Source organism: Giraffa tippelskirchi, chromosome 5 (genome assembly GCF_054371585.1).
Source record: "Giraffa tippelskirchi isolate mGirTip1 chromosome 5, T2T-mGirTip1v1.2.pri, whole genome shotgun sequence".
In the NCBI taxonomy this organism is placed as follows: domain Eukaryota; kingdom Metazoa; phylum Chordata; class Mammalia; order Artiodactyla; family Giraffidae; genus Giraffa; species Giraffa tippelskirchi.
In genome coordinates this window covers 113,228,429-113,252,568 of record NC_137279.1, presented here as the reverse complement: position 1 = coordinate 113,252,568, position 24,140 = coordinate 113,228,429, and the positions used below count along the sequence as shown (strand labels likewise).

The 24,140-nt window shown below is 48.5% G+C and overlaps 2 protein-coding genes and 1 long non-coding RNA gene across 11 annotated transcripts; 1 reads left to right on the top strand and 2 right to left on the bottom strand.

Moving 5' to 3' along the window:
- Positions 1-568: 568 nt before the first annotated feature.
- PSRC1 (proline and serine rich coiled-coil 1) lies at positions 569-4,112 on the bottom strand. Of its 9 annotated transcripts, none has more exons than XM_081487128.1 (8): positions 3,912-4,112; positions 3,627-3,684; positions 3,478-3,535; positions 2,619-3,060; positions 2,154-2,268; positions 1,788-2,057; positions 1,396-1,489; positions 569-1,176 (listed from the first exon to the last, which is right to left on the bottom strand). In XM_081487128.1, exons 2-8 carry the CDS (start codon positions 3,643-3,645, stop codon positions 1,173-1,175), a joined length of 1,002 nt encoding a protein of 333 aa, XP_081343254.1. In that variant the 5' UTR covers positions 3,646-3,684; positions 3,912-4,112; the 3' UTR covers positions 569-1,172. The 9 variants fall into 9 exon arrangements, with proteins under 9 accessions (XP_081343254.1, XP_081343256.1, XP_081343257.1 ...); XM_081487130.1 differs by having other exon boundaries at positions 1,809-2,057; XM_081487131.1 differs by having other exon boundaries at positions 1,809-2,057; positions 3,627-3,679.
- Positions 4,113-5,332: 1,220 nt separating this feature from the next.
- LOC145505358 (uncharacterized) lies at positions 5,333-9,610 on the top strand. Its single transcript, XR_014052961.1, has 3 exons — positions 5,333-5,461; positions 5,568-5,605; positions 7,049-9,610. It is a non-coding gene; the product is annotated as an uncharacterized LOC145505358 (long non-coding RNA).
- Positions 7,631-22,635, bottom strand: MYBPHL (myosin binding protein H like). Its single transcript, XM_081487126.1, is given in 10 exon segments — positions 7,631-7,721; positions 10,370-10,469; positions 11,469-11,655; positions 11,976-12,112; positions 12,204-12,363; positions 12,505-12,644; positions 12,848-12,914; positions 12,917-13,045; positions 13,832-13,920; positions 22,264-22,635. Coding segments are annotated over 9 exon segments (1,098 nt in total). The 5' UTR covers positions 22,409-22,635; the 3' UTR covers positions 7,631-7,721; positions 10,370-10,425.
- Between the last annotated feature and the right edge of the window lie 1,505 nt (positions 22,636-24,140).

The following is a 24,140-nucleotide window of genomic DNA, read 5'->3' as shown; positions in this document are numbered from 1 at the left end:
CACCACGTACAACTCACAACACGAGGCACAGCACAAGTTTATAAAACCTGGTGCCAGCCCTCTAGTAGGGGAAAGAAAAGGAGAACACCCACAATTCTAAAGATGTAAGGCACAACATGATGAGGTGATCAGGTATTTTCTGCCTGAGACAACCAGCAAACCTGAACACCAGAGTACCCACCCAAGGGATCCCTCATCCTTGAAGTACAGCAGACAAGATGCTTGACTCTCAGGCAGCTCTATTCTCTTACCAGGAAAAGACACCCACATTTAGGATATACATAATTTACCAAGACCCTGGTTTGATAGCCTCACATACTGTGAATTAAACTATACTTAAGTTGATCTGGACCCACTAATAACATAAGAAGCCAAGAAATGCCTGGGAAGAGGCAGCCTATTCCCACTGAATGCCAGCAAGGGGGCTACTCATTGCCTGATGAGCTGGAATCTCAAGGCCCTTGGGCCTATTCAGACCCCCCCGGCTTCCTCATTGAAATTACGTAGGAATTTACTCCAAATCTGTTAGAAACTGGAGGAGTATTTACTTCCACATGTACACAGAATATAAAAATACATGCATTTTATTTTAGAAAAAAATGCAGACCAACGGAGTAAGCTTATTATAAACTGGCCCATTAGGAGTCAGAATCCACAGGAAACAAGTTCTGGAGACCAGATGCCTGCCTCTGCCTCTCCAAACAGGCCTGAGTCCAGGAGAGGATGTGATTCTGGAGGACTGCTCCTCAGAGAGTAGGGAGGTTGGCCACAGAGGCCATTCACATGTAAATGTCCAGTGAACCAAAGCCCGGGAAGAAAATCAAACTTTGGACTAGGATACAAGAGTGGGGGTGAATGAGGACAAACATTCTCCAGCATTTCTTATTTTCTCTGTGTGAACTTCACCACTGGGAGGCAACCTCTTTTTCCTATCTAGTTTCAATTCAGGGAGTTTGATTCCCCTCCAGCTCAACCCTAATCCACCCCATCTCCCACAGTCTCTAGTCCTGAAGCACCAGCTGGGGTGGCAGCTCTTTCTTCTATCCCTGGGCCAGGTTCTGTGAGAATCAGGCCTGCCTCCAAGGAGAAGGCTTGGAAAACCAAACAGAGGTGAGTCCAGGCAGTGGCTGTAGTGGTTTGCTACTGAATTCTTGCTTGCTGTCCTGATCCCTTTACCTAAGGAGACAAAGGAGGAACTGCTTTAAATTGCCCTTCTTTCACAAGCCCATCTGTCACCAGCTGAATTCAAGTCCCTCAGGGTAGGAAGCAATGGGACCCCGTGCCCCTCCAGGTTCCCCTCCTCATGCCCATCTTGCCACATGCGATTTGGGGCTGATGGGCAAAACAGCTCAGAAGCCTAGATGATAAGGAAGAAAGAGCATCTCAGTGTCTTACCTGGTAGGTCCTGGGACAGCAACTTTCCTGGGAGGCTGCAAATTGCTGCAACCAGCACCAGAGATGGGAAGATTTGGTCGTTGAGAAACAGAAGCTTGATGGGAGTCAACAAAAGACATGAGTTAGCAGAGAGTTCAAGAGACCTTCTCAAAAAGAAATAGTGTAGTCAAGGCAGAGTGAGTCTGGGATAGTGCCTTTCTTCCCCAAGGTAAAAAACATGAGGTATTCAAAAACCAAGGCTTGAACACTTTGCTCAGGCCCACATCCTCTCCTTAACTCAGTCTCCCCATCTCCAGACAGAGCTGTAATGAGGGTGGAAGAGTCACTGTGACCAACTGGGAGAGTGCGTGCATGCTGGGCAAGGGCAAATATTATTCCTCCTGATTTCTTACTCTTTGTCTGTTCTTCCTCACCTCTGTGCCCTACTGCACTTGGTCTTGGAAGTCCTTTCCGAGCTGACAGGGAATCTGAAGGAGGGGCACCTTTGCTGGATGGGACACTCCGGCTGGTGAGCGGCATCCTGCTGCCAGGCCTGGGACCGGCCGAGGGAACAGGCAGTCGACTGGAAGGTTTAGCAGCTGCTCCCTGGGGCCTAGATAGGCGCTGAGAGTTGCCAGTAGAAGGCTGTGGGGCCAAGACTGGTCTGACAGGGGTAGGTGGACCTGGTGAGAGGAGTGGAGGAATTTCAGGGTTCGTGCCACATCCTCCCCACTCCCTACACCCCACCCACCCACAGCACACTGCCCAAGTCTTCTCACTTGCTGTCGCTCTCCCACTGGGCCCGGCTTTTCCCCGGGCCGGAGGAGTTGATCGGGCAAGAGGGGAAGAAGCTGGGCTTTTGGAGGCAGGGAACAGATTGCATGTGGGCGACTCCTGAAACACACAGAGGGAGAAAAAGGACTAGAGTGGAAAAAGAATCTGTTCTGCTAGCTGACTCAGGGACAGAGGTGGAGAATTTCCTAGATCCCAGGAAGAACAGCAGAAGTTAGCTGCCAACAACAGCAGTGTCACCACCAATGCCATTTATTGACAGCTTATTAAAGACATTACAGAGCTTATACACAGATGCTGTGGTACATGCCTTGCTTATGGCACCTTGTTTAATTCCAACAATTCTACAAGGTAGAATTTGACTATCTCCATCTTACCAACAAGGAAAATGCCTGTACTGGGTCATGCACAGTGTCGGGGGCACACATCTAAGCCAAGCCCTCTCAACTCACCCTCTTCATGCTGGAGGGCTTCTTTCCAGATGTTGCTCGAAGAGCCCTGACGGACCCCTTCCTATCACTGCTCCGGAGTCGGGGTGTCAGGCTGCTTGGAGAGGGGGTGCTCCGAGCCAAAGAGCTCACGGTGGGCAGCAGGTCTCGGACAGGACTGTCCTTGAGCACAAAGGTCTCCCGTCGAGGGCTGGGCTTCACCCTTCGAGGCCCTGAGCCCTCGCCTGTGTTCTCCCGCTCCTGCAGGGCACACTGCTCCAGCTGAGCTGCCAGCCGGTTGGCTTCATGGAGGATTTCTTCCAGCTTCTCTGGACTGAGGGGGCCTAAGCTGAGCCTCAGACCCTGGGGGGTGGGGGCCACTGCATTTGGGTCACTTCGATGGGAGAGGCCTCGTCGGAGGGGTTTCTCCGGAGTCACCAATACTGCTACATCTTCTTCCTCTCGACTGAGACAGAAAACAAACCAGGCATCATGCCCACAGGAGAAGACTGTAAGGGGGACTGGGCAAAACCCCCACAGCAGAGCCAAGAACACAACTGCAAACCCTGAAGCCCATACTGGCTGTGAGATCTAAGTGATGAAACACCTGGTTCTATGAGGCCTTCCGTGACATTGGAAATTATGCCGGGGTGAAGATGCCACAAATCCACTTACCCTTCTTCTTAACACCCTGAAATCTCATTCCAGCTTATCACTGCCCCCATCCCCAGCAGTGTCCCAGGGCCCTAGTCACCCAGCCATCCAGAAGCCCCAGTGCACCCAACCTTGCTAAATTACCAATCCAGACCTGAGGCCAATAATTCAGCAGTAAGTAGAAACAACCATTGTGAGAAAAAAGTAAACAGGATAAAGAGTCTACTACCTGTCCGATGGTGACAGCCCTCCAAAGTCCAAGGTCTCATCCGCTATAAACTTTACGTCTGTAGGGGAGGAAAGAAGGAATGCCAGCTTTGGGTCCCCAATATGGCTCTCAATCACAGGGTCCCATTCTTCCCTCCAGCGTTTCCTTACCTTCTTCTAAATCTTCCATGTCCCAGACGGCAGGAAAGAGTCAGCTTACACACCTGAGCTGGAGAGAAAACACCTTTCCTCACGTCTCCATCCTGCCCAAGGCCTCCCAGCTAGACTCCGGGTGCAAGCCAAGGGTTGGGAATAATCGTGAAGGTAAAGCAAGCGTTCCCGCAGTAGGACTTGCCCCTGTAAACTACCTCTGCTACCACCCGGGCATGTATGGGCAGATTGCCCCGCACTCCCATCTCCCTCCACACATTGGCCCCCGCCCCACTGCGACCCAACCTCCTCTTCCTGGAGCGGTGTTCGCGTCCCATCTTCCTCCCCGCCGCCATCCTCCGGGTTCTTCCTCTCCCCAAGCCACCTTTCTACTCTCCGCAGCACCGCATCCACACCACTTCTACAGGCCACCCTCAGTTTTCAGTTTCCGAGCCGCCTCACCTCCCGTCGAAGGTGCTTTCCTTCCACAACCTAGTCCCGGGAATCAGCTCCGAGGGGGCGGGGCTCCTTTCGAATCTCTCAGGTCCCACCCACTCCCCCACACGCGCTCAAGGATTGGTGGAGGCCCGCATCCCCACGCCCTCCTGAGGCGGGGCGGCGGAGGGGCAGTCGGCCGGAAGTCTGCAGGTGGGGCAGAGTGAAAGCCGTTCTGTGAAAGACTCCATCCGGAGGGCTAAGGCGGGGAGGCCGCGAGCGCGCGCTCGTGCCCGGGAAATTTTGCTTGGATTCCCTCCAGCAGCCTGGACCTCGCGGCGGCGCGCGAGGGAACGGCCCAATGAGCGAGGGCTTCACGCCCTGCCGCCCTCTCTTCTCCGCCCCCTCCTTCTCCAGCGGCTCAGAGCTGTGCTTTAAAGCGGTGAAATTAACGCTCTGCTTGGGGAAATTCGTTTTCTTAGGCTCACTCCGCTCGGAAGTGCCGTGGGAGCCCGATCCCTCAGTTGTCATTTTTCCAAATTTACGGAAGCAACTAAACATTTATATTTTAAGTATATTGAGGTTCTCTAAGAAGTGCATCTCCACGGGCATTTTGGGCAAAAACATTGGGATCCTGAGCCATTCAAGGTGTGAAGAAAACAACTGGTTTTTCAGACAGGGAGATTTGGGTTCAGATTCAACCGTAGCTCCCCTGTTGACAAGAATATTGAATACATTTGACCTCTCTGAGCTTATATTTGACCCCTCGCTTATCTAAGAGGATCGTGATCGTCACAGTACATGGTTAGGAGGATAATTATGAATATCGAGTTTTATACCGTGTGCCTTAAGAGCTTTTGAGGGTAATATTTGTGACTAGCTTCCTCTAAATTAAAATCTGTGTTGTAAAAAGTTTAAGCCTACTTGTTAGGGATTTTCTTTGTTGCTTCCAAGGGTTGCCTGTGAATAGACTGGGCCATCCGTTAATAGAGCTTCTTAGAAATATTATAAAATTTTGAAATTAAAAGTCCTCAAAAGAAAGAGTCGGACACTACTGAGCGACTTCACTTTCACTTTCAAAAGATGGTTAGAGAGTTCTCACATTAACAAAGAGCCTGAACGTTCAGTCACCAGAGTTTATGACCACTATTTTGGCCATTTATAGGCTTTTTGTTTACTTCTCAGGCTTCAGCTGTAAAGTTGAGGTGGTGAGGTTTGCAAGAGTGAGATGTTATTGCAATAAATGCCACAGGAAGGAAGGAGCCTTGAAGTTTAGTAGTGTGATAAAGGGAGAGGATGGGGAGACTCAGAACTTGCAAGTTTATGTGAGGAAGAGCTAAGACAAGAGGATTGCCTCGTTTGCCATGGGTTCCTGGTGAAGGTGGAATTTTAGTTGTTTGCAGGGTTCAGAGTCTTTGGAGGTAAGAAAACCAAAGCCAGTAGCTTCCTTCTCTCCAGGCAGGTAATGGCAAAGTAGAAATCAGACGGAAAGAAGCTGTTAATTAACTGCCTTCCTTCTTCCCCTAGGAGCAGCCTGAGGAAGGAAATTCTTCACCCACCTTCAGGTAAGTGAAGGAGGCAGTTTTAGAAAGTTGGGAGTTAATTCCTCCTAAGGAAACTCATCTTCAATTTTCTATCACCAAATTATGATTTTGAAAGCTGTTGTAGAGAAATAAGCAATGGATTTACTTTCTTTTCCATCAGAATGACAACGAAGGCAGAAAATGTAGACTCCAGGCACAAGAATTCTTCACTCAGCATAAAGCCCTCTAATCTGGGAAATTTGTGATCCTCTCAGGTCAACCCCAAAATGATATATATGAATAGGTATTAAAGATTTTGGATAAATAATGAAGAGATCAATTAATGAAGAAATCATACTCCCTCCTAGGCACATGGTAAGCCTTAGTTCAGAAGGTACTCTGAGCATAGTGTTGAGTGCATAAATGAAAAATTTAGGATTCCAGTGCAGTTCTCCTTGGATGCAGGCAAGTCTCTTGGTCATTGTGTACATGACTGGCTGGCTTTGGACTCTGGCCCCTGCTCCTTAATGGTCCTCTCAACATTCTCAGCAAGTGCATTAGACCCTACATATGATTAGTGTGACTGTTTTCTCAGTTGTCCCAAGGATGCTAGATAACTAGTGACATTCTGGATGCATAGGAAGAAGTTAATTTATCACTTGCAAGGAATTCCTTGGGACATTGGAACTTAATTCTCATAGAACTGCAGTTGAGAAAGGCTGGAACAGATACTTGGTCTCAACTGAAAATAAGCATTTAGTCTGAACAGAAAAGCTCTTCATACTTAGCCAAAATAGATCCCTTCCTTTCTCAAAACTTTGCCTTATATTTACTGTCTTCTAGGAATGTTTTCTTTCTTAAACCCATGATTCCAACCCAGACCCAAACAGTGGGGGTCCCTGGGTGAAAGAGATGAGAAGAAATATGGAAAACTTGAAGTCAAACAGACCTGGTTCAAATCCTAGAGCTTCTACTTTCCAGCTGCATAACTTGGAGCAATTTATAAGCTTCAACTCACTCTTTGTAAAATGAAGGTTAAAAGAGATAAAGCCTTCAGAGCCTCATGCATAGAAGGCTGTTTCAATCATGTATTAATGTGTATATTTAGTGGTTTGAAACAACAGCAACTATTCATCTGCTCATGATTTTACAATTTTGCTGGACTGTGCAAGGACAGCCTGTCTTTACACAAGGAGTAGATTGGGTTTGTCTAGAGCTGCAGGCTCCAAGGTGGCCCCACATGTCTAGGGCACTGGTGCTGGCTGTCAGCTGGGATTCTTGGTTGTCCTTGATGGGGCTCCCATAATTCAGCAATCTACGATGAGATTCTTTAATTGGGAACATGAAAATTCTTTAATTGTGCACATGACTGGCTGGAAAGCCAGTCAGTTATGTACATAATGACTTCCAAAAGCAAAAACAGAAACTAGTAGACCTCTCAACTGGCACAGCATCACCTCCATTATGTTCTTTTGGTCAAAACAGGTCACCTGGTCAGCCAGATTCAAGGGGGAAAGAAACAGACTCCAATTCTGGATGGGAAGAGCACCATGCCCATACCAGGATGGGAGGAATTATCACTGTCTTCTGCAGATTCCATCACAGAATGCCTTCAGTATGTTCTTTGTTGCAGAAATGAAAATATGTAAGCAAGAGCACATCACCTTTATTCTTTCTCTAGGGCTTATTGAGACTCTGCTTCATTTTCTTCCCTGTCTCCCAGCCCTCAGGTTTTAGTACTCTGTCTTTAATTAGCTATGTGTGTATTCATGTATCCCGTTGTCTGTTTCTCTATGATAGAATTGCATCCAGTTTTCCAACTTATACTGGAAAGCGCAGAGAGGCAGAGGGCAGGTCATCTTTAACATCCCTTTGAGCACCTGATACTGTATAGCGTTGTCATGAATGTCTAGAGAAAAAGACAGTGTTAGGGATCTCTGTGGAAGAGAACATGGATATAGGAAGAGAAAGAGTAGTCTTGGGGGTCCACAGATTCCATAAGTCTGGCTAAAGGATTGCAATTTTTTCAATGGTTTTCTATATAGAAAGCCTCAAACAGATGGACACTTTTGCACTGAGGATCCACACTTTTATTTAGATTAGTCCAAACAGACACTGTGCTGGACCTTCTTAAGAACACGGTCTCGCCACAGGCTTCCTGGAGGCACAGAAAAGAGAGGGTATGTTGTGGCCATAACAGCCAACAGCCAGAGTGCATCGAGGCTGCTGAGGCAACTCGTTCACATTCTCTGCATCCTGTGCTCTGAATTCTCCATTTACCCTGCTTCGTTGCTGGCACTGACTGGGAGAGATGGGAAAGGGCAACTAATAGTAACAAGGATAACACCAACACAATGTCATTAACCTTAACCTTAATGCAGAGAGGGAACTGAGGGATGGCGAGAGAACTGACTGTGCAAGCCAACTGGCAGAGAGAGCTCTCCTGAGAAGTTTGCATTTTAATACATCCCTCAGGGTTTTCATTTGCTATAGAGCAGTGAGAGGCTTAAATAAATGGCTTCTGGGATGGAATTCACTCTTGGGTTTCATCAGCCAGGAGCTGCAAGTCAGAGGAGACGTTGGGAACCAGTTCTCTTTAATTTTCTCATGAGCTTCCTTTTCACCCCACTCATCAGCTTGTACACAGCATTTCTACTGTGAATGATGTCGAGTCTGAAGGAGCTGTCAAGTTCTACATGACAATCTGAGTTGCCCTTTGTCAATAATGTGCTGCTTGGGACCACATAACCCACATGTTCAATTATTATTGACATATAAGGATAACAGTGGTTTTCTTCTCTTGAAAGGGAAGGAATCCCAAAGCTTCAAAGTAAAAAGCAAGCAAACTAATGTATTTTTCATCATGCTTAACATACTGTGGTAGAAACCCTTATTGACAGGAACATCTTCTCTCTTTTTCTGCCGTATGGTGGCCATGACCTCACCATCCTCCACTCCTGACTGTTTCCTTGATGCCTTTCCTTACAGTACCTATTCACTTCTTCCCACAGACCACCCCCTACCCCCTACCCCCCTTACAATTAGGTAGATGCTATCACTCTTCTTCAGAAGACCATTAAGTTTAATTCCTAACATCAGCTTGAGGAGCACAGATAGATGGAGGTTGAGACAAAAGTAGACCTCATCTATAGTAAATTTCCTCCACATGGATTATAGTATTTATTCACTTACAAAAAAAAATGGTTAAAAGAAAAGAATTGTGTACACAGTCGCAGCTGCTCCGCCATCTCTCTCAAATGCCAGCACTGCCTCTAGGTCAAAGAGCTCCAGCCAGGGAGAAGGGGAAATAATTACGGAGGTCTCTATACTGTGGCTCAAGACTGCCTTCAAATCCATGGCTGGCAAAGCAACTGGCTACAAAAGCTGCGCCCTCTACTGGAGGGGTAAAGAAACCTCATCGTTAACAGAACTGGTACTATGGCACTCAGTGAAATTAGACATCATTAGAAGTCATTAGGAGAAGGCAATGGCACCCCACTCCAGTACTCTTGCCTGGAAAATACCACGGAAGGAGAAGCCTGGTAGGCTGCAGTCCATGGGGTCGCTAAGAGTCGGACACGCCTGAGCGACTTCACTTTTCACTTTTCCCTTTCATGCACTGGAGAAGGAAATGGCAACCCACGCCAGTGTTCTTGCCTGGAGAATCCCAGGGACGGTGGAGCCTGGTGGGCTGCTGTCTATGGGGTCGCACAGAGTCGGACACGACTGAAGCAACTTAGCAGCAGCAGCAGCAGAAGTCATTAGATGTTCAAACTTCCCTTTCTGCGTCTGGTGCAGGAAATTGCCCAGGACCTCAAAACAGATCTGAGCCTCTAGAGTGCAGCTATTGGTGCTTCACGGAAGGCAAACCAGGCCTATCTGGTCGGCCTTTTTGAAAATACCAACCTGTGTGTTATCCATGCCAAACGTGTAACAATTATACCAAAGACATCCAGCTAGCACACCACAAATGTGGAGAACCTGCTTAAGAATGCACTATGATGGATACATTTCATTATTTAAAAAAAAAAATTCTCTTCTTCCTGCTACTGGTAGTTCCTTTTTTTTTTTTATTTCCTGAATTTTCTCTTTTTTTTAATAAATTAATTTTTTTAATAAATTTATGGTAGTTCTGAACATTATTTTTTTCTATTGAGTCAAAAAGTACCTAAGTATATGTTTGCAAGTGGAAAATGGGGGACAGAAATAAGGTATTGGTAGTTTCTCCATTCTCATTTCTGTGTGAATTTTTAACATAAATGTGGGACCATAAAGCATTTATGCAAGTCAAATTGTTTCGGTAAACAAGATTCAGCAGTTCAACTTTATGACAATAATAAATAAACCTGTCATAGTGGAACTATATGTAACTTTGCTCTGTATTTTCCAAGTCTTCTGTAAATGTATTATCATACTTCCATAATTCAAAAAATAAAAATGAAAGAGAATAAATAAATAAATAAACCAGTTAAATTTTTCTGGACAATGCCAGCATTTGGATTTTTTAAAACAAGCAAATTTCTTATTGACTTCAACTAAATGGTGTTTATAGCATTTTAATTATACAGTAGATTCCGTCCATTCAGTATACTTTTCTCAGTTGTCCTACATGCAAGTACATGTTTTTAATGTTGTCTGTCTTCTGTGCTATGTTTGCTATTAAAATACATCAAACTATTTTAAAAAAAGTGGTTGCCAGTGAGTGTGTGGTTGAAAGGCTCAGGAATACATATCTGTCCCAGATTCAACAACACTAACCATAAACATAAAATACTCCACTCAGACCCCCCGTCCCTCTTTCCTTACCTTCCTCAGGGTTACCCATTTCCACTTAGGGTGCCTCAATTAGGAGCTGCAAGAATTCAGGCATTTCTCAGTGTTAACATCTCAGAAATCTCTGGAAAACCTTTGAGAACATCAAGAAGGGATATACTTTCAGGTCTGAGAGAAGTCTATGGGGCTAATTAGGAATCTATGCAGAGGGAAGAACAGGACATGTAATGGCCCGTTCAGCTCTGATTCATGCTGCATACACTTAGAAAGGGCCCACTGTGTGTCATAAACTGGGCTAAACACTGGGGGACAAAGGCAAATAAGATGGTCTCTGCTCTCAAAGTGCTAGTAGTTTATGGGGAAACATATCAGTAAATAGATCATTATAAGCAATATTCTAGATGCAATGATGGGGACTTAGTGGTCCAGTGGTTAAGCCTCCACACTCCCAATGCAGGCTGCTTGGTTTTGATCCCTGGTCAGGGAACTGGATCCCACATGCCACAACTAAAGATCCCACATGCCACAATGAAGATGGAAGATCCTGCTGGCACAGCCAGATAAATAAAAATAAATATAAAAATAAATGTAATGGTGACAATCTGAGCAAGGTGACAGGAATGGATAAATAAGTGAATGCTTGAAAAGAGGTAGAGAGACTGTGCAGTATTTCTGTTTAACAACTGGAGATGAAAGTCCTTTGGTTTGTCTAAATGCCCAACAAAGAGCTGCAGCTCTCTGGGATTGAGTCAGAAGATTGTACAGTTTCATGAAAACAATCTGGGTGAGGTCCAGGAGACTTGGCCTCTTTCCACCACAGTGCCAACTCCTCAACTAACCGACACTGGAAATCCAGGGTAAACCGATTGGTCACCTGCCTGTGCTTCAGGTCTCTCCTTTGCAAAGTGGAAATAGCGATTCTTCCTAAATTACAGCATTATGATGGAGAAAAATGAAAGAGTGGATAATAAAGACGGCTCCTCAGATACATCCTGATGGTGACAGTGATGAGAAGGCCTGAAGGGGAAGCCACCCAAGCCCTTCTCCTTCCAGGCTTGTGTCTCTGCCCTCAGATTTTCCACCTAAGGAGAGAGGAGGTGCTTGCACCCTAAGGTGACAGGTCTGCCCTCACCTTTCACATCCACCTGAAAGTCCACGGATGCCTCCCCCAGGGGGTTAACCGCCTTGCAGGTGTAGATGCCTCCATCAAAGGGGCCAGGCTTGCAGATTTCCAGGGAGCAGATTCCCAGGTGAGTAAGGGCTCTGTACTTGGGGTTGCCCTGGATATCCATCTTGTTCTTCAGCCAGATGATCTTTGGCTGGAAGATAAAAACGAAGGGGGAGAGTAAGAAGAAACCAACCCAATTCCATCACCCCTGCCAGAGAGACAGCTTGGAACCTCGTGCCCAGTTGCTAGCAGGTCATTAAGTGACATCTTCATGTATGAGGAGCAAACACTGAAAGGCAAACTGGAAACATTATCCCCATAGCTTGTCTTGAACCCCAGTGCCTTGAGTATTTCTATCTAATGTGCTGTGCAGGAGGCAGATGACGATGACAGGAATAAACGTTTTGGTTAGAATGTTCCTCAGCAGGCAGGAAGTACGCAGCCCAGCCATACACAGACCTCCCTGCTCACCTTGGGGGAGGCACGAACGCAGCAGAAGAGCTGGGTGTCATAGCCAATGACCGTAGTGCAGTCCGCCAGAGGCTGGGTGAACTTCGGGGCTTCAGAGAAATCTCGCTGGGCAAACCCATCGCTCTTGTAAACAGTAGCTGAGGGGACCAAGAAATGCCTGAGGGCCCCATCCCTCTCCAACTCTTTCTCCTTAACTCTTCGCAGCTTTGAGTCCTGGTGGTGCCTTACCTGCTTTCTGGATGTGGACCAGGTCAGCGGTCATGGGGACGTTCTCGCTGAGCCCACGCTGGTTCTCAGCAAAGACTCGAAATGCATAGGAGTTGCCGACAATGAGGTTGGAGACCGTGCAGCTGGTGCGGTGATAGAGCTCCAGCACAGTGAACCACAGCTGTGGGTGCCCCCACAATACGCCAGGAGTGAAACCCCTGTTTAGGGAATTCACTCATCCCCAGCCAACCGCATGGAGTTACCAGAGCCCCATTCCAGAATGTTCGTGTTCCTCCCTCCCTCTCTCCCAGCCAGGCCTCACCCCAGACTTGGTGTCAGCCTTCTGCACCATGTATCTCAGGAGGGACGCATTGCCCATGTCTTGGGGAGGAGTCCACTCCAGAGTAGCGCTGGAGCCCCAGACATCCACCAACTTGATGCTCTGAGGAGGGCCTGGCCTCTCTGAAAGGGCCAAGCGTGACTGTGGGCATGACACGCCTCTCATGCCATGACATCACTCAAGGAGGGGCTTCTGCTATGCCAGCCCTCCTTCCACCTTCCACTGCACCCCACAGTCCCGCTTTCCCAGCTCTCTGTGCAGATCCCCATTCAGGCTGGAGCGGGAGCCCCGAGGACCACCCAGTCTCCCATTTCCCCCACAGTACCAATCACCAGGATGTCAATGGTGGCAGTGGCCTCCAGCCTGCCCAGCTGCACACTGAGCTGGTAGCGCGACCCGAGTCAGCACGCTGGGCCTCTCTGATGAAGAGGATAGAGTCCCGCTCCCCATTCTGCACACTCACACGACTGGTGTCCAAGGCACAGCCATCACGCATCCAGATGGCTTGAGGTTTGGATTTGCCCTGAGAAATAGGGAGATGACTATGAGTGGCCCCCAGAGGCCTCTCGCCCCTCCCAGCTGCAGTAAGGGTCAGATCCACCAGGTCCACATGGTGGCTTGACACACAGCTGCAAATTCTTTGCGTGAGAGCTTGGTGAACTGTCCCAGGGGACTTGCATCTCTCGGAAACAGTCTCAGGATCATGGGAAAGGGCTTTGCATCTCCCACCCTCTGAGAGTCTAGGTCATGGACACTCAGGGCAGCTGGGACTAACAATAGCTGCCCAGACTCTTGTCCATGCATGTGTGCTCAGTCACTCCATCGTGTCTGACTCTTTGTGATCCCATAGACTGCAGCCTGCCAGACCCCTCTGTCCATGAGATTTTCCAGGCAAGAATGCTGGAGTGGGTTGCCATTTTCTCCTCCAGGGGATCTTCCTGATGCAGAGATCGAACCCACGTCTCCTGCATCTTCTGCATTGGCAGGGGAGTTCTTTACCACTGAGCCACCTGGGATGCCCGCCAGACTCCTGAGAGCCCCACAAGCTGAGAGCTCTCAGATCTCTGCTGACTGAAGGGTGTTGATTAGCCTCACAGCATCCCCTAGGCATGCCTGGCCTGACCTGACCTGATCCCAACCCCCTCAGGATTGCTGATGGAAGGGCCACCTCAGACTTTGGGGGACATGCACCCTCCATTCAAGGCTAGGATGGCTGCCCCACCACTAGCAGAACTCTTGGTTTTTGTTTCCAAATCAAAACCCTGGCCTGGCTCTGGTCATGGACTCAACGTGGGCCTGGTATGATCACCTGGAATGGGATTAGAAGGTTCACAGTATCTCCAACCTTCCTGATGTAGGTTTGCCTCAGGGCCCGAGGTAGCCAGATCTTGGGGTGCTCTGAGTGATAGAAAGAGAGAGAAGAGGGGGTTGGTGAGCTTCCTGTAGGGGGAAGAGGAGAGTTTAGAGGACGTGGATGCTGCATCGAGTTGTGTTCCATAGGAGGGTGACCCAGGCAACACTCAGCTAACTCAGCCCTCCCTCAGGGAATGAGAAGATGGCACCCATTGTCTCACTGAGATTTAGGGATAAGCAACCAGCTGAAGGATCCAAGAGAGAGAGTGTTAAAGTCTAGGCAGAAAGAGCACTGAAGGGTGAGCTTGATTCCTTCCTCTTTTAATCTGTAACTCTCCACCACCGACTTTTCATCAACTGAGATATTTTGTTTGTCCATAGACCAGTCTAGCCTGAGTGGTTTGTCTTTCCACTCCTTTTCTACATTTGTCCTCAACAACACTCCCTTTATCAAGGTCACTTTCAGTGTCAATCCTGGCCCCCAAGTGTCAGCCCTACTTCCCAGTTTGGGGCCAGATCTGGAGGAGGAAGATTTACTTTCCACAGGGAGTCAACACTGAACCCACCAGGACAGCACTGACATCACTGCGGAGGGAACTGGCTCCTGGGTCCCTTCCTCCACAAGGCCACCCTGTTCAGGGGCCTGTGTAGTGTCTTCCAGTCTGTGGAGGATCACTTTGTACAATCAGAATCTGGGAAAGATTAGGTCCACTGCTCACCCCACCCCCTTGATTTTCCAGGCTGTTCCAGTGAAAGAGAGATTAGATTATGTTTATTGGCTTCCAGGATGAAGACAGGAGATGCTCAGGAAAGTGCTGAATGTAAGGTTGGAGGATGGGTTCCCTTGGGGTCCTGGCTGGATTCCCTTGGGGTCATGGCTGGAATCTACTCTATTTTCCAGGCTCCTGGAGCTCCCCTGTCTCCTCCTTTCTCCAGCAGATAGCAGCTTGAGAGCAGATTCCAGCCTTTATGATAACATAAATGTCCCTGTAAATACATTCCTTAACATTCACCCCAATACATGTATGTTACTCACAAGTAGAACTGTTTAAAATGTACATTACATAATGCAGAACTGGAATGGTGGAGTTGAAAATAAAACAAAAAGGTTCTACAAAGCTCTTCCTACCCCTCAGTTTGTAGGTCTTTCTTAGAGACCAGGAACTTCACTCCCACACTCCACCCCCATCACCATCACGAGGTTACTTGGGCTTTGTAGATGAATATAGACAGAAATGTTCAGTGAACTCGGTCCATTTAATTTGCCTAGTTTCCTTTATCACCGAGCAGCTTACATTTCAACCTGGGTTGTGCCGTCTTAGGCTGCTCCTCACCCCTCTACACCAGCGGAACTGAGCGGCACGGTGAGGATGGGGGTGGGGGCCGCGTTCTGAGTGCTGTGCCGCCCATGTGGCTCAGGGCCTGAAGCCTCAGCAAGGACTGGGCAGCTCAGAGCCTGGGCAGCTGAATGACCCCGCTCCGCTCAGCTGCCCTCTGTTCGACTTTGGCGGTTTGGGTGGAGGAGGGGCATGAAGAACAGAAGAAGTGTTGTGTGATGTGTTCCTCTCCTGTGGCCATCTTGGCAAGTGACCAAGGAGTTGAGAACAGGCGGATATGACTTTAGGGTTTTCTGAAAAAAGAGAGTGGCAATTGAAAAGGAGGCTCAAAACCTCATCTTGTTGGCCTTGCTTCCCCACTGCTTGGGGAGCGAATCCCTCACGCTTGCTGGGCAGAGGGTTGGGGAGAAGCCAGCTCCGATGTCCCTTGCACTGCTTATAGAATCTCTGACTTAGGAGGGACCTTGGGACTTTCCTGGTTAAGTGGTTAAGACTTCACCTTCCAAAGCAGAGGGTGTGGGTTTGATCCCTGGTCAGGGAGCTAAGATCTCACATGCCTTGGGGCCCAAAACCCAAAACATAAAAAAGAAAACAAAAACCCAACCCAGAAGCAATATTGCAACCAATTCAATAAAGACTTTTAAAATGGTCCACATAAAAAAAGAAAGAAAGAAAGAAATGGGATTCCCTGACAAGAGAATGAATCAAGAGGGGACAAACTTAAGTGACAAGAATGTTTCAGGTCTGAGGACTAGCAGGCGAAGATTCTGCTCTCAGCAGTCTTCCAGCTCCAGTGAGAGGGAGGGCAGAGGATGGACTTGAAGCTAAAGCTGCTGTCAAAGTGCAGGAGGTGGCAGAGGAGTGTGTGACAGCTCCAGGTGTCTGGGCTGCAGCAAGCCCTTCCCCAGCGCACCCCAGGATTTGGTTTGCCCAGCAAAAGAGAGCAATCTGACCCTTGCTAAGAATGTTAACAGCAGGGCTCATCTGGGGCCTCTCTTTTCACACATCCACAGTCAGGCGAGGTGTTAATTATACTGACCTTGGAGAAACCTAGCTTTTCCTGCTACCCAAGGTCTTTCTCCTCCTCAGATGCCAGGAGGGATGTTCACCAAAGACTACCGCCCTGAAGCACAACCTTGGTTTCCTGAGACCAGTTCTGAGACAGTGGTAGTTTGGTTTTCTCCCTTCACAGAGTCTTAGGAAAAAGGCATTTCGAAAAGTGCTGCGAGAGCCCTTGGCTTCTGAGCTGTGTTGCTCTCAGCACTGAATTTTTCTCAGACAGAATACTGTCTTACAAATTAGTGGAGAAACGGGACTTCCCTGGTGGTCCAGTGGTTAAGAATCCGCCTTGCAGTGCAAGGGACATGGGTTTGGGGAAGATCACACATGCCACAGAGCAACTGAGCCCAAGAGCCGCAACTAGAGAGTCTGTGTGCTGCAACAAAAGATCCCTCATGCCACAGCTAAGACCTGATACAGCCAAATTAATTAATTAATTAGAAAAAAACCAAATTAGTGGAGAAGGAAGCTACTTAAAGTCCAGACATCTTGACTCCTCTTGAATAGAAAATCCCTTCTGACTTCCCTGGTGATCCAGTGGTTAGGACTCCGTGCTCGTAATGCAGTGGGCATGAGTTTGATCCCTGGTCAGGGATCTAGGGTCCCACATGCCATGCATTTTGGCCAAAAAAAAAAAGAAAAAAAAAAAGAAAGAGAATCCCTCCTAATTCTACCTAATTTCATCCTGCTGAGGTTTCCTTCTCTGTTCATGGGAATTAACTGTCAACATCCTCACTTAACTTGGTTTCACATGGCTGAAGACTTTCCTTCATTGATTCCCTAAAGACTGTGCAGTTCAGAATGATGGTGTTAATTATGGTCTGGAGAGTGAAGGAACAAGATGGACACATTGAAAGAGTGAAGTGTACATGTGCGTGAGTACAAGACTGTGAGGGCATGTGTGTGCACAGGCCCGTGTGAGTAAATGGTTACTGAGAGAGCAAATCCACAAGGCAAGCTACAGCTTCCAGTAACCACAAGGATTTCCATGGATCCAAAAAGTACCAGCATTTCTTAGAGAAACATTAGTTGATCCACAGGATATAACATGCATCTCACACTTCTCTGAGGAGAAGACTCTGCCACCCTCTCCTCCTCATGCTGATGACGGTAACACTGATTCAGTGTCACTCTCTCCAACACAGCTGAGTCAAGATTCTTGGTCATCTCAACACCCAGCCTTCCAGTTTCTGCAGGGCCGCCTCACAGCCTTGCCTGCCACTCCTCCAAAGATTTCATCCTCCCCTGCTCCAGCCCTTGGTTCCTTTAGTCATTGTCTAGGCCAATAGAATAGAGTCTAGCCACTCTAGAATCTGAATTTCAAGCAGCCCACTCTCTCAGCACCACCTATCTACCCCTTCAACTCTCTCCCGCTAGTGCTTCACCAGCAGCGACCCTTCAGCCCAGTGAGACCTCTGATCCATTATCCTCCCACCCCTGCATTCTCCATCACCCCTCTCAATGTTATCATTTTCTTTCTCACCCAGCTTAGACTCCACGGTAGTCATCAGATTCACTCCTTGCATACCCGCTCAAATCCCTAATCCTTCCCACTTCCTAATAACACCCAGCCCCAGTTAACTACCACCCCCTCGGTGCCTGCATCTGCACAGCCCCACGTGGCTGGGGAAAATATTACAAAACTGTGCTGATTTTAAATCGATGGCCAGGACTTCCCTGGTGGCCCAGTGGTTAAGAATCTGCCCACCAAAGCAGGGGACAATGGCTTGATCCCTGATCTGGGAAGATTCCACATACTTCAGGGCAACTAAGGCCTCAAGCTGCAACTACTGAGCCCACCTGCCACAACTACTGAAGCCCGCCTGCCTAGAGCCACGCTCCACAACAAGAGAAGCCACCTCAATGAGAAGCCCTCGCAACACAACTAGAGAAAGCCCACGTGTAGCAACGAAGACCCGTCGCAGCCAAAAAAAAAAAAAAGCAATTTGAATGGATGGCCACTACCTCAAAATAGACACTGGCATTTCTGCCAGATTTCCCTAATTCCTTCAATCTCCTATTCTCCTGGGTGACTGTTGCACATCCTGCTCTTCTAAAACTTCCACACCTTCTCCCAAAACCTCATTCTAATTGATGATCTTGCTAGTGTCTAAGACTTGCCTGTAGCCTATCTGGGAGATAGTGAAGGACAGGGAAGCCTAGTATGCTGCAGTCCATGGGGTTGCAAAGGACTGGACATGACTTAACGACTGAACAACAACAACACAGCCTATTCTTAACTCAGCAGCCAGAAAAGTTTTAATGCCTACACCTAAAACCCTACACTGGCTGCCCCTCTGTCTCATAGTTGAACCAGTATTCACAATGGTCCTGCTACCTTGTGGACTCCAAACCTGACATTCTCTCCCTCACTCTGCTTCTGCCACTGCAGCCCCAGTCCATAAGGCACAATCCTACCTCAGGGCATTTGCACTTAACTGTTCTCGCTCCTTGGAAAAACTTCTGCTCAATTATCTGCATGTATTGGTCTCTCGTCTCTTCTAAGTTGCTGCTAAAGCACCTTATTAACAAGGCTTTCACTGAATATCCTGTTTAAAAACCGCAAGCGGACTTTCCTGGTTGCGCAGTGTATAAGAATCTGCCTGACAATGCAGGCCACACGAGTTCGATCCCAGGTCCAGAAAGATCCCACATTCTCCGAAGCAACTAAGCCTGTGTGCCACAACTACTGAGCCAGTACTCTAGAGCCCTCAAGCCGCAACTACTGAGGCCCGTGTGTCCTAGAGCCCATGCTCTGCAACAAGAGAAGCCAATGTAATGAGAAGTCTGAGCTCTTCAATGAAGAGTAGCCCCCGCTCACTGTAACTAGAGAAAGCCTGAGTACAGCAATTAAGACCCACCACAGCCAAAAAATAAAATAAATAAATAGATCTTAAAAAAATAATGAAAAAAAGAGACAAGCCTATTAAAAAAAAACAGAAAACCTATTAAAAAAAAAACAGCAAGCACTCTTCCCATGCCAGCACTTTCTATCTTCTTTCTTTGTCTTATTTTTCAGCACAGCAGTTTATCACTATTTATACATTTTATTTGCTTATTTATTTATTATCTGTCTCCTTACATAGAATGTAATCTCTGCAAAGAAATTATTTTTGCCTATTTTGTGCATTTTTGTAACAGTGCCTGGCACATAATAAATACAAAATAAATATTTGTAGAAGGAAGAAAGAGGATAGGAAGGGATAGTGGGAGGGAGGGAGGATGGTTGCTTCAAGGCCAGGCATGCAGCTTCCCAAAGCGTGAAGACACAGAACGGTCCAGATTGAAAGAGGGCACAGGGTCAGCAGGAAGCAGTCAAGCTGAGATCTACAGATGGGCCCTCCCTCTGGGGCTCAGGGTCCCGTCTTCTCCATGTCAGGATGCAGCCTGTCCCATGGCCTCATATTATTATTATTTTAAAATTTTATTTATTTATTTACTTTCGGCTGTGCTGGGTCTTTGTTGTTGCAGTGACTTTTCTCTAGTTGCAGAGAGCAGGGGCTACTCTGTAGGTGGCAGTGCTTGGCCTTCTCATTGCGGTGACTTCTCTTGTTGCTGAGCATGGGCTCTAGGGCATGCGGGCTTCAGTAGTTATGGCTCATGAGCTCAGTAGCTATAGCCCCCCGGGGTTTTGGAGCACAGGCTCAATAGTTGTGGTGCACGGGCTTAGTTGCTCCACGTCATGTGGGATCTTCCCGGATCAGGGATCAGACTGTGTCTCCTGCATCGGCAGGCAGGCAGGCAGGCAGATGAGGAAGCGGGCCTCTCACTATCATGAACGCTCTCCTCTGGCCCCTACCCAGCGTGGCCTTCAGGACACAGTGCCTCTGTGTGTGCTGAGAGTGACAAAGGATGCTTTCCCAGTGCCAGCCACCTACTTCCACTTACTTACTTAGTCATGGAGATCACTTTCTTGACTAAAAGCTCAGTGTTGGCCAGTGCAGTTTATTTTGATGTCGCAAATATTTTGATGCCCGCTCTATTTCACATGTGCTCACATGCTCACCGCTGTGCCTCTCTAGGTCCCATAGAACTCATGAGAAAGAGGAGGCATTAAGAGGAACGAGAAGTCCTTGGTGCTCATAGGGAACTTGGGGGCCATCTAGGCCAGCACCATGGCACCCCCTAAAGACCTCTGGATAGACTTCAGTAATTCTCTGAACTCCCTGAGCTTTGTTCAGTGTTTTTCTTGAAGCAAAAGCTCACAGTTTTCATTAGGTTTTCCTAGGGATCCATCTCCAGCCAAGGGTTAAGAACTCTGACTTAATTCTACCTCTCAATTTACAGATGAGAGATGGAACCCCAAAGGGGTGGATTGACTTGCCTAGGGTCACAGGACAGAGCTAGCGTTTGAACTCTTTTTCCAAACAGGTAACAGAGGCAAACACTTTGCACAGTGTCACCAGGAGGCTTTATTGTCAGGGGCCTCTGGGATGCCAGTGGGTGAGACCACACCCAAGAATGTGGTCCTCAGGCCTCACTTATGGGCTGGGGCTGTCAGGAAATGACAGCCCACCGCATCCACCCTGTGGCCGGAGGGGGATGTATGGGGGGATGAGAGCCCTCTCCCAGGGCTTTGTGGAGACCAGTGGTCAAGGAGTCAGCAGTCCTGGCTCTCATTCTCCCTCACCCTGTGGCTTACTCCCTGGGTCTTTTGGGGAAGAAACTGGCTTTCTGCCTCAAGACCATTCCAACCTAACATGTTCCCAATAACTTCGGCTCTCTTTATCTGTTTTTCAGTGGGGGTAAACTCGGTTGGCTCTGTACCATTGACATTCAAATAGCTTCCGAAGACCCATTGTCTTCCACAGGATGGTAAGAGGAGGTGGACTTTCCCACGACAACCCTGTTTACAGGTAGAACTCAGCCTTTACTCCTGACTTGGAAATAATACATTATCTATTCACATCTTCATTTGGCCTCCTCAAAAGCACTTTGGATTATCTGAACAATCCTTTCAATTACCTTACCAGGTAGATACTAATAATCACCATTTTATAGAGAGGAATTGAAACTCTGAAGTCCATTGACTTGACCAAGGTCACGGAGCTGCTGGAGGCGGCCCTGGGAATTGAGTCTAGACCCTGTCTTTTCTTCTTCTCCCTACCCTGGCATTCCACGCTGTCTTCATTTGTGGTCTTTGCCTCCTCTGCACTTAGGGCTTCGAGGGGCCAGAAGTGGGGGCTTTGTACAGGGAACGTTTTTCAGTGTTTCTTTGCAGGAGAGGGCAAAAACCAGTCTCCCTTGGTTGGCTGAGCCAGGCGCAATGGGAGCCACTCCAGCGAAGGCTCTTAGCTACAGAGGCCAGTTGTGGGGCCGGGGCCGGGGCCAGGGCCAGGTGTGGGGCGAGCAGCAGGGCTGCAGGCAGGAAATTCCAGGGCTGGCCGGGGCACCCACCACCTCTTAGATCAAAAACACCACTTTGCTGAGAGGCTCACAGAGACCACAGAGGAGGAGCCTTAGAATGCTTCACCTCGAAGGTCTCTGCTTCCGTGCTGTTCGGGTTAGGAGAGACTAGAGTTTCCCGTGGGAGCCAGTGGGGGTACTGGGATAAGTCTCGGACTCCTGGCCCTGTTGAGGGCGAGACAGAGTGTCACATCTGTTCAGCGCTCAGCCTCCCACTGGCTCCAAGCTTTCCGTTTCCCTCTTCTCCTGGTCCAGATGGATACCATCTCACCCTTCATTCCCTCTCTGACTGATGTTAGTAATATATCAGGTCCTCCTAGTCCCTGTGACCAAGACATTTTAAAGGTAAAAATATAAGCCTATCAGTATTGGTTACTGTAGAATATCACAAACACCATTCACTGACTTCTCAGGTAAAACGCAAAAACCCAGCAGAGGCAGCTGAGCAGCAAGAGTTCATCAAAGAGGGGGTGGGGGTTCCAGTGGATGCTCCTCCACCCTAAGTCCCCATCCCATGAAAGCATTTGGCTCTGCAAAACCCGTGGACAACACCCACTGCCCGGCCTACCCCCTCCCCACCAGTCACCTTCTATGGGGGGCAGGAACTGGGGAAGGGGGCTGCCGGCCCCCCACCGGGGTGAAGCCTGAGGTCCATCAGCATGGGCTGGGCTGGCTTCTTTCACCTGCAGTGTGGGTCCTAAGGCTGCCTCCAGAGCTGTGGCTGCCTCCATGCTGGGCCACCCAGAGGCTGAGCTCCAGGGGAAGATTTTCACTGTTGATGGTGAGGGAGGGGCTGAGCACCTGCTCTCCAGCCTGGCCTCCCCTGCTGCTGCTGCTGCTAAGTCGCTTCAGTCGTGTCCGACTCTGTGCGACCCCATAGACGGCAGCCCACCAGGCTCCACCGTCCCTGGGATTCTCCAGGCAAGAATACTGGAGTGGGTTGCCATTTCCTTCTCCAGTGCATGAAAGGGAAAAGTGAAAGGGAAGTCGCTCAGTCGTGTCCGACTCCTAGCGACCCCATGGACTGTAGCCTACCAGGCTCCTCCGTCCATGGGATTTTCCAGGCAAGAGTACTGGAGTGGGGTGCCATTGCCTTCTCCGCTGGCCTCCCCAGGGTCATGTAAATGGGCTGTCCTGTTCCCACCCAGCAACTCCCATGAGCGATGAAGCGGGGCTAGAGGAAGAGGGGGAGCAGATCGCAGCCCAGAATAGCTGCAGGAGGAGGGCTCAGTGGCCCTGTTATCTTGGGAGAGAGACTACATCTCTCACACAGCACTGGGGAGGGAGGGGAGCGCTTGAGCTTCAAACAGTCGCTCCCTGCTCAGACCATTCACAGGGGGACTCTGGCTTCTGGGGGGAGGACTGGGTGACATCTTGGCTCCTGATCTCCAGCTCATCCAAGGGTGTCCAGGTCCACAGGAAGGGGCCCCATCCTCTCCTTTCCACCCCACCCACCCGGCCCATGGAAGTGGAAGGGAGAGTCTGCACCTTGGAGCGAGACCCCCAGCTCACTTTGGCTCTATCACCAATTGGCTGTGTGCCTTGTAACAACAGTCTCTCTTGGGTCTGTTTCCTCATCTGTGAAATGGAGATAAGTCTTAGGGCTGTTGTGAGCATTCAAAGAGGTAATCTGTGTAAAGTGCTTAGCAGAGTGTAGCCAACTAAGTGCTCGATAAATGTAAGCTATTTTTAGGTTGGGCCAGCACTTAGCCCTTTCAAAGCTCCCTTGACTATGATATAAAAGTACAAGTAAAGTGAGAGGCAGCAGTTGTGAGAGGGGAGTCAGAGGACTTGAGTATGACCCTGGCTCTGCTACTTACTCCTCTGCTAGGCGGCCCCGGGAAAATCATGGACTCTGAACCTTAGGTACCTGGTCTATGAAACAAGGCGTGACAATGCCAAGATCGTGTTGAGGATAAAACGGTAAAAGTGTATGAAAGCGCCCAGAGCACAGTAGGTGATAGTTACATACTAAAGGTCCTGTGTGCTTTCTAGGCTCACTAGACCATCACTTACATCTTCCACGCAGTCCAGCCGATAGATCAGATTTCCTATCATACTCTCCCTTTCTCATTTCCAGAAGCTGGAATCTCCTCTGTGAATATATATATTTTATGTGAATATATATATATTTTAAAGTAGACTTTAAAAGAGCAGTTTCAGGTTCATAGCAAAGCTGAGTAAAAGTAGCAAGTTTCCACATACCCCCTTTCCCCTCTTTAAAGGAAACCAATGAGTATGGTTGAATGAATGAGTTCCTTACTCATTTTTCCCCCTTGGCCCTCAAATTGGGGGCAGCCAATAGGATCCTGGGAGTCTAAGTTACTACCTTGGGTCGTGGGACAGAAGCCCAGAACTCATCTTTGCAACTTGTATTGGGGCTGAGGGCCAGGACAACTTGTAGACCCACTTGGGATCCAGGAAACTGTTTTATCAGGAGGTAGGATGGCTGAAGAGGGTGAC

Excerpts from the sequence above, each read along its gene's own strand:
- PSRC1 (XM_081487128.1), bottom strand. Across the intron at positions 3,061-3,477 it reads GGGCTGTCACCATCGGACAG|TCGAGAGGAAGAAGATGTAG; the intron begins GTAGTAGACTCT and ends TTTCTGTCTCAG. Across the intron at positions 1,490-1,787 it reads TGAGGAAGAACAGACAAAGA|CTTCTGTTTCTCAACGACCA; the intron begins GTAAGAAATCAG and ends ACTCCCATCAAG.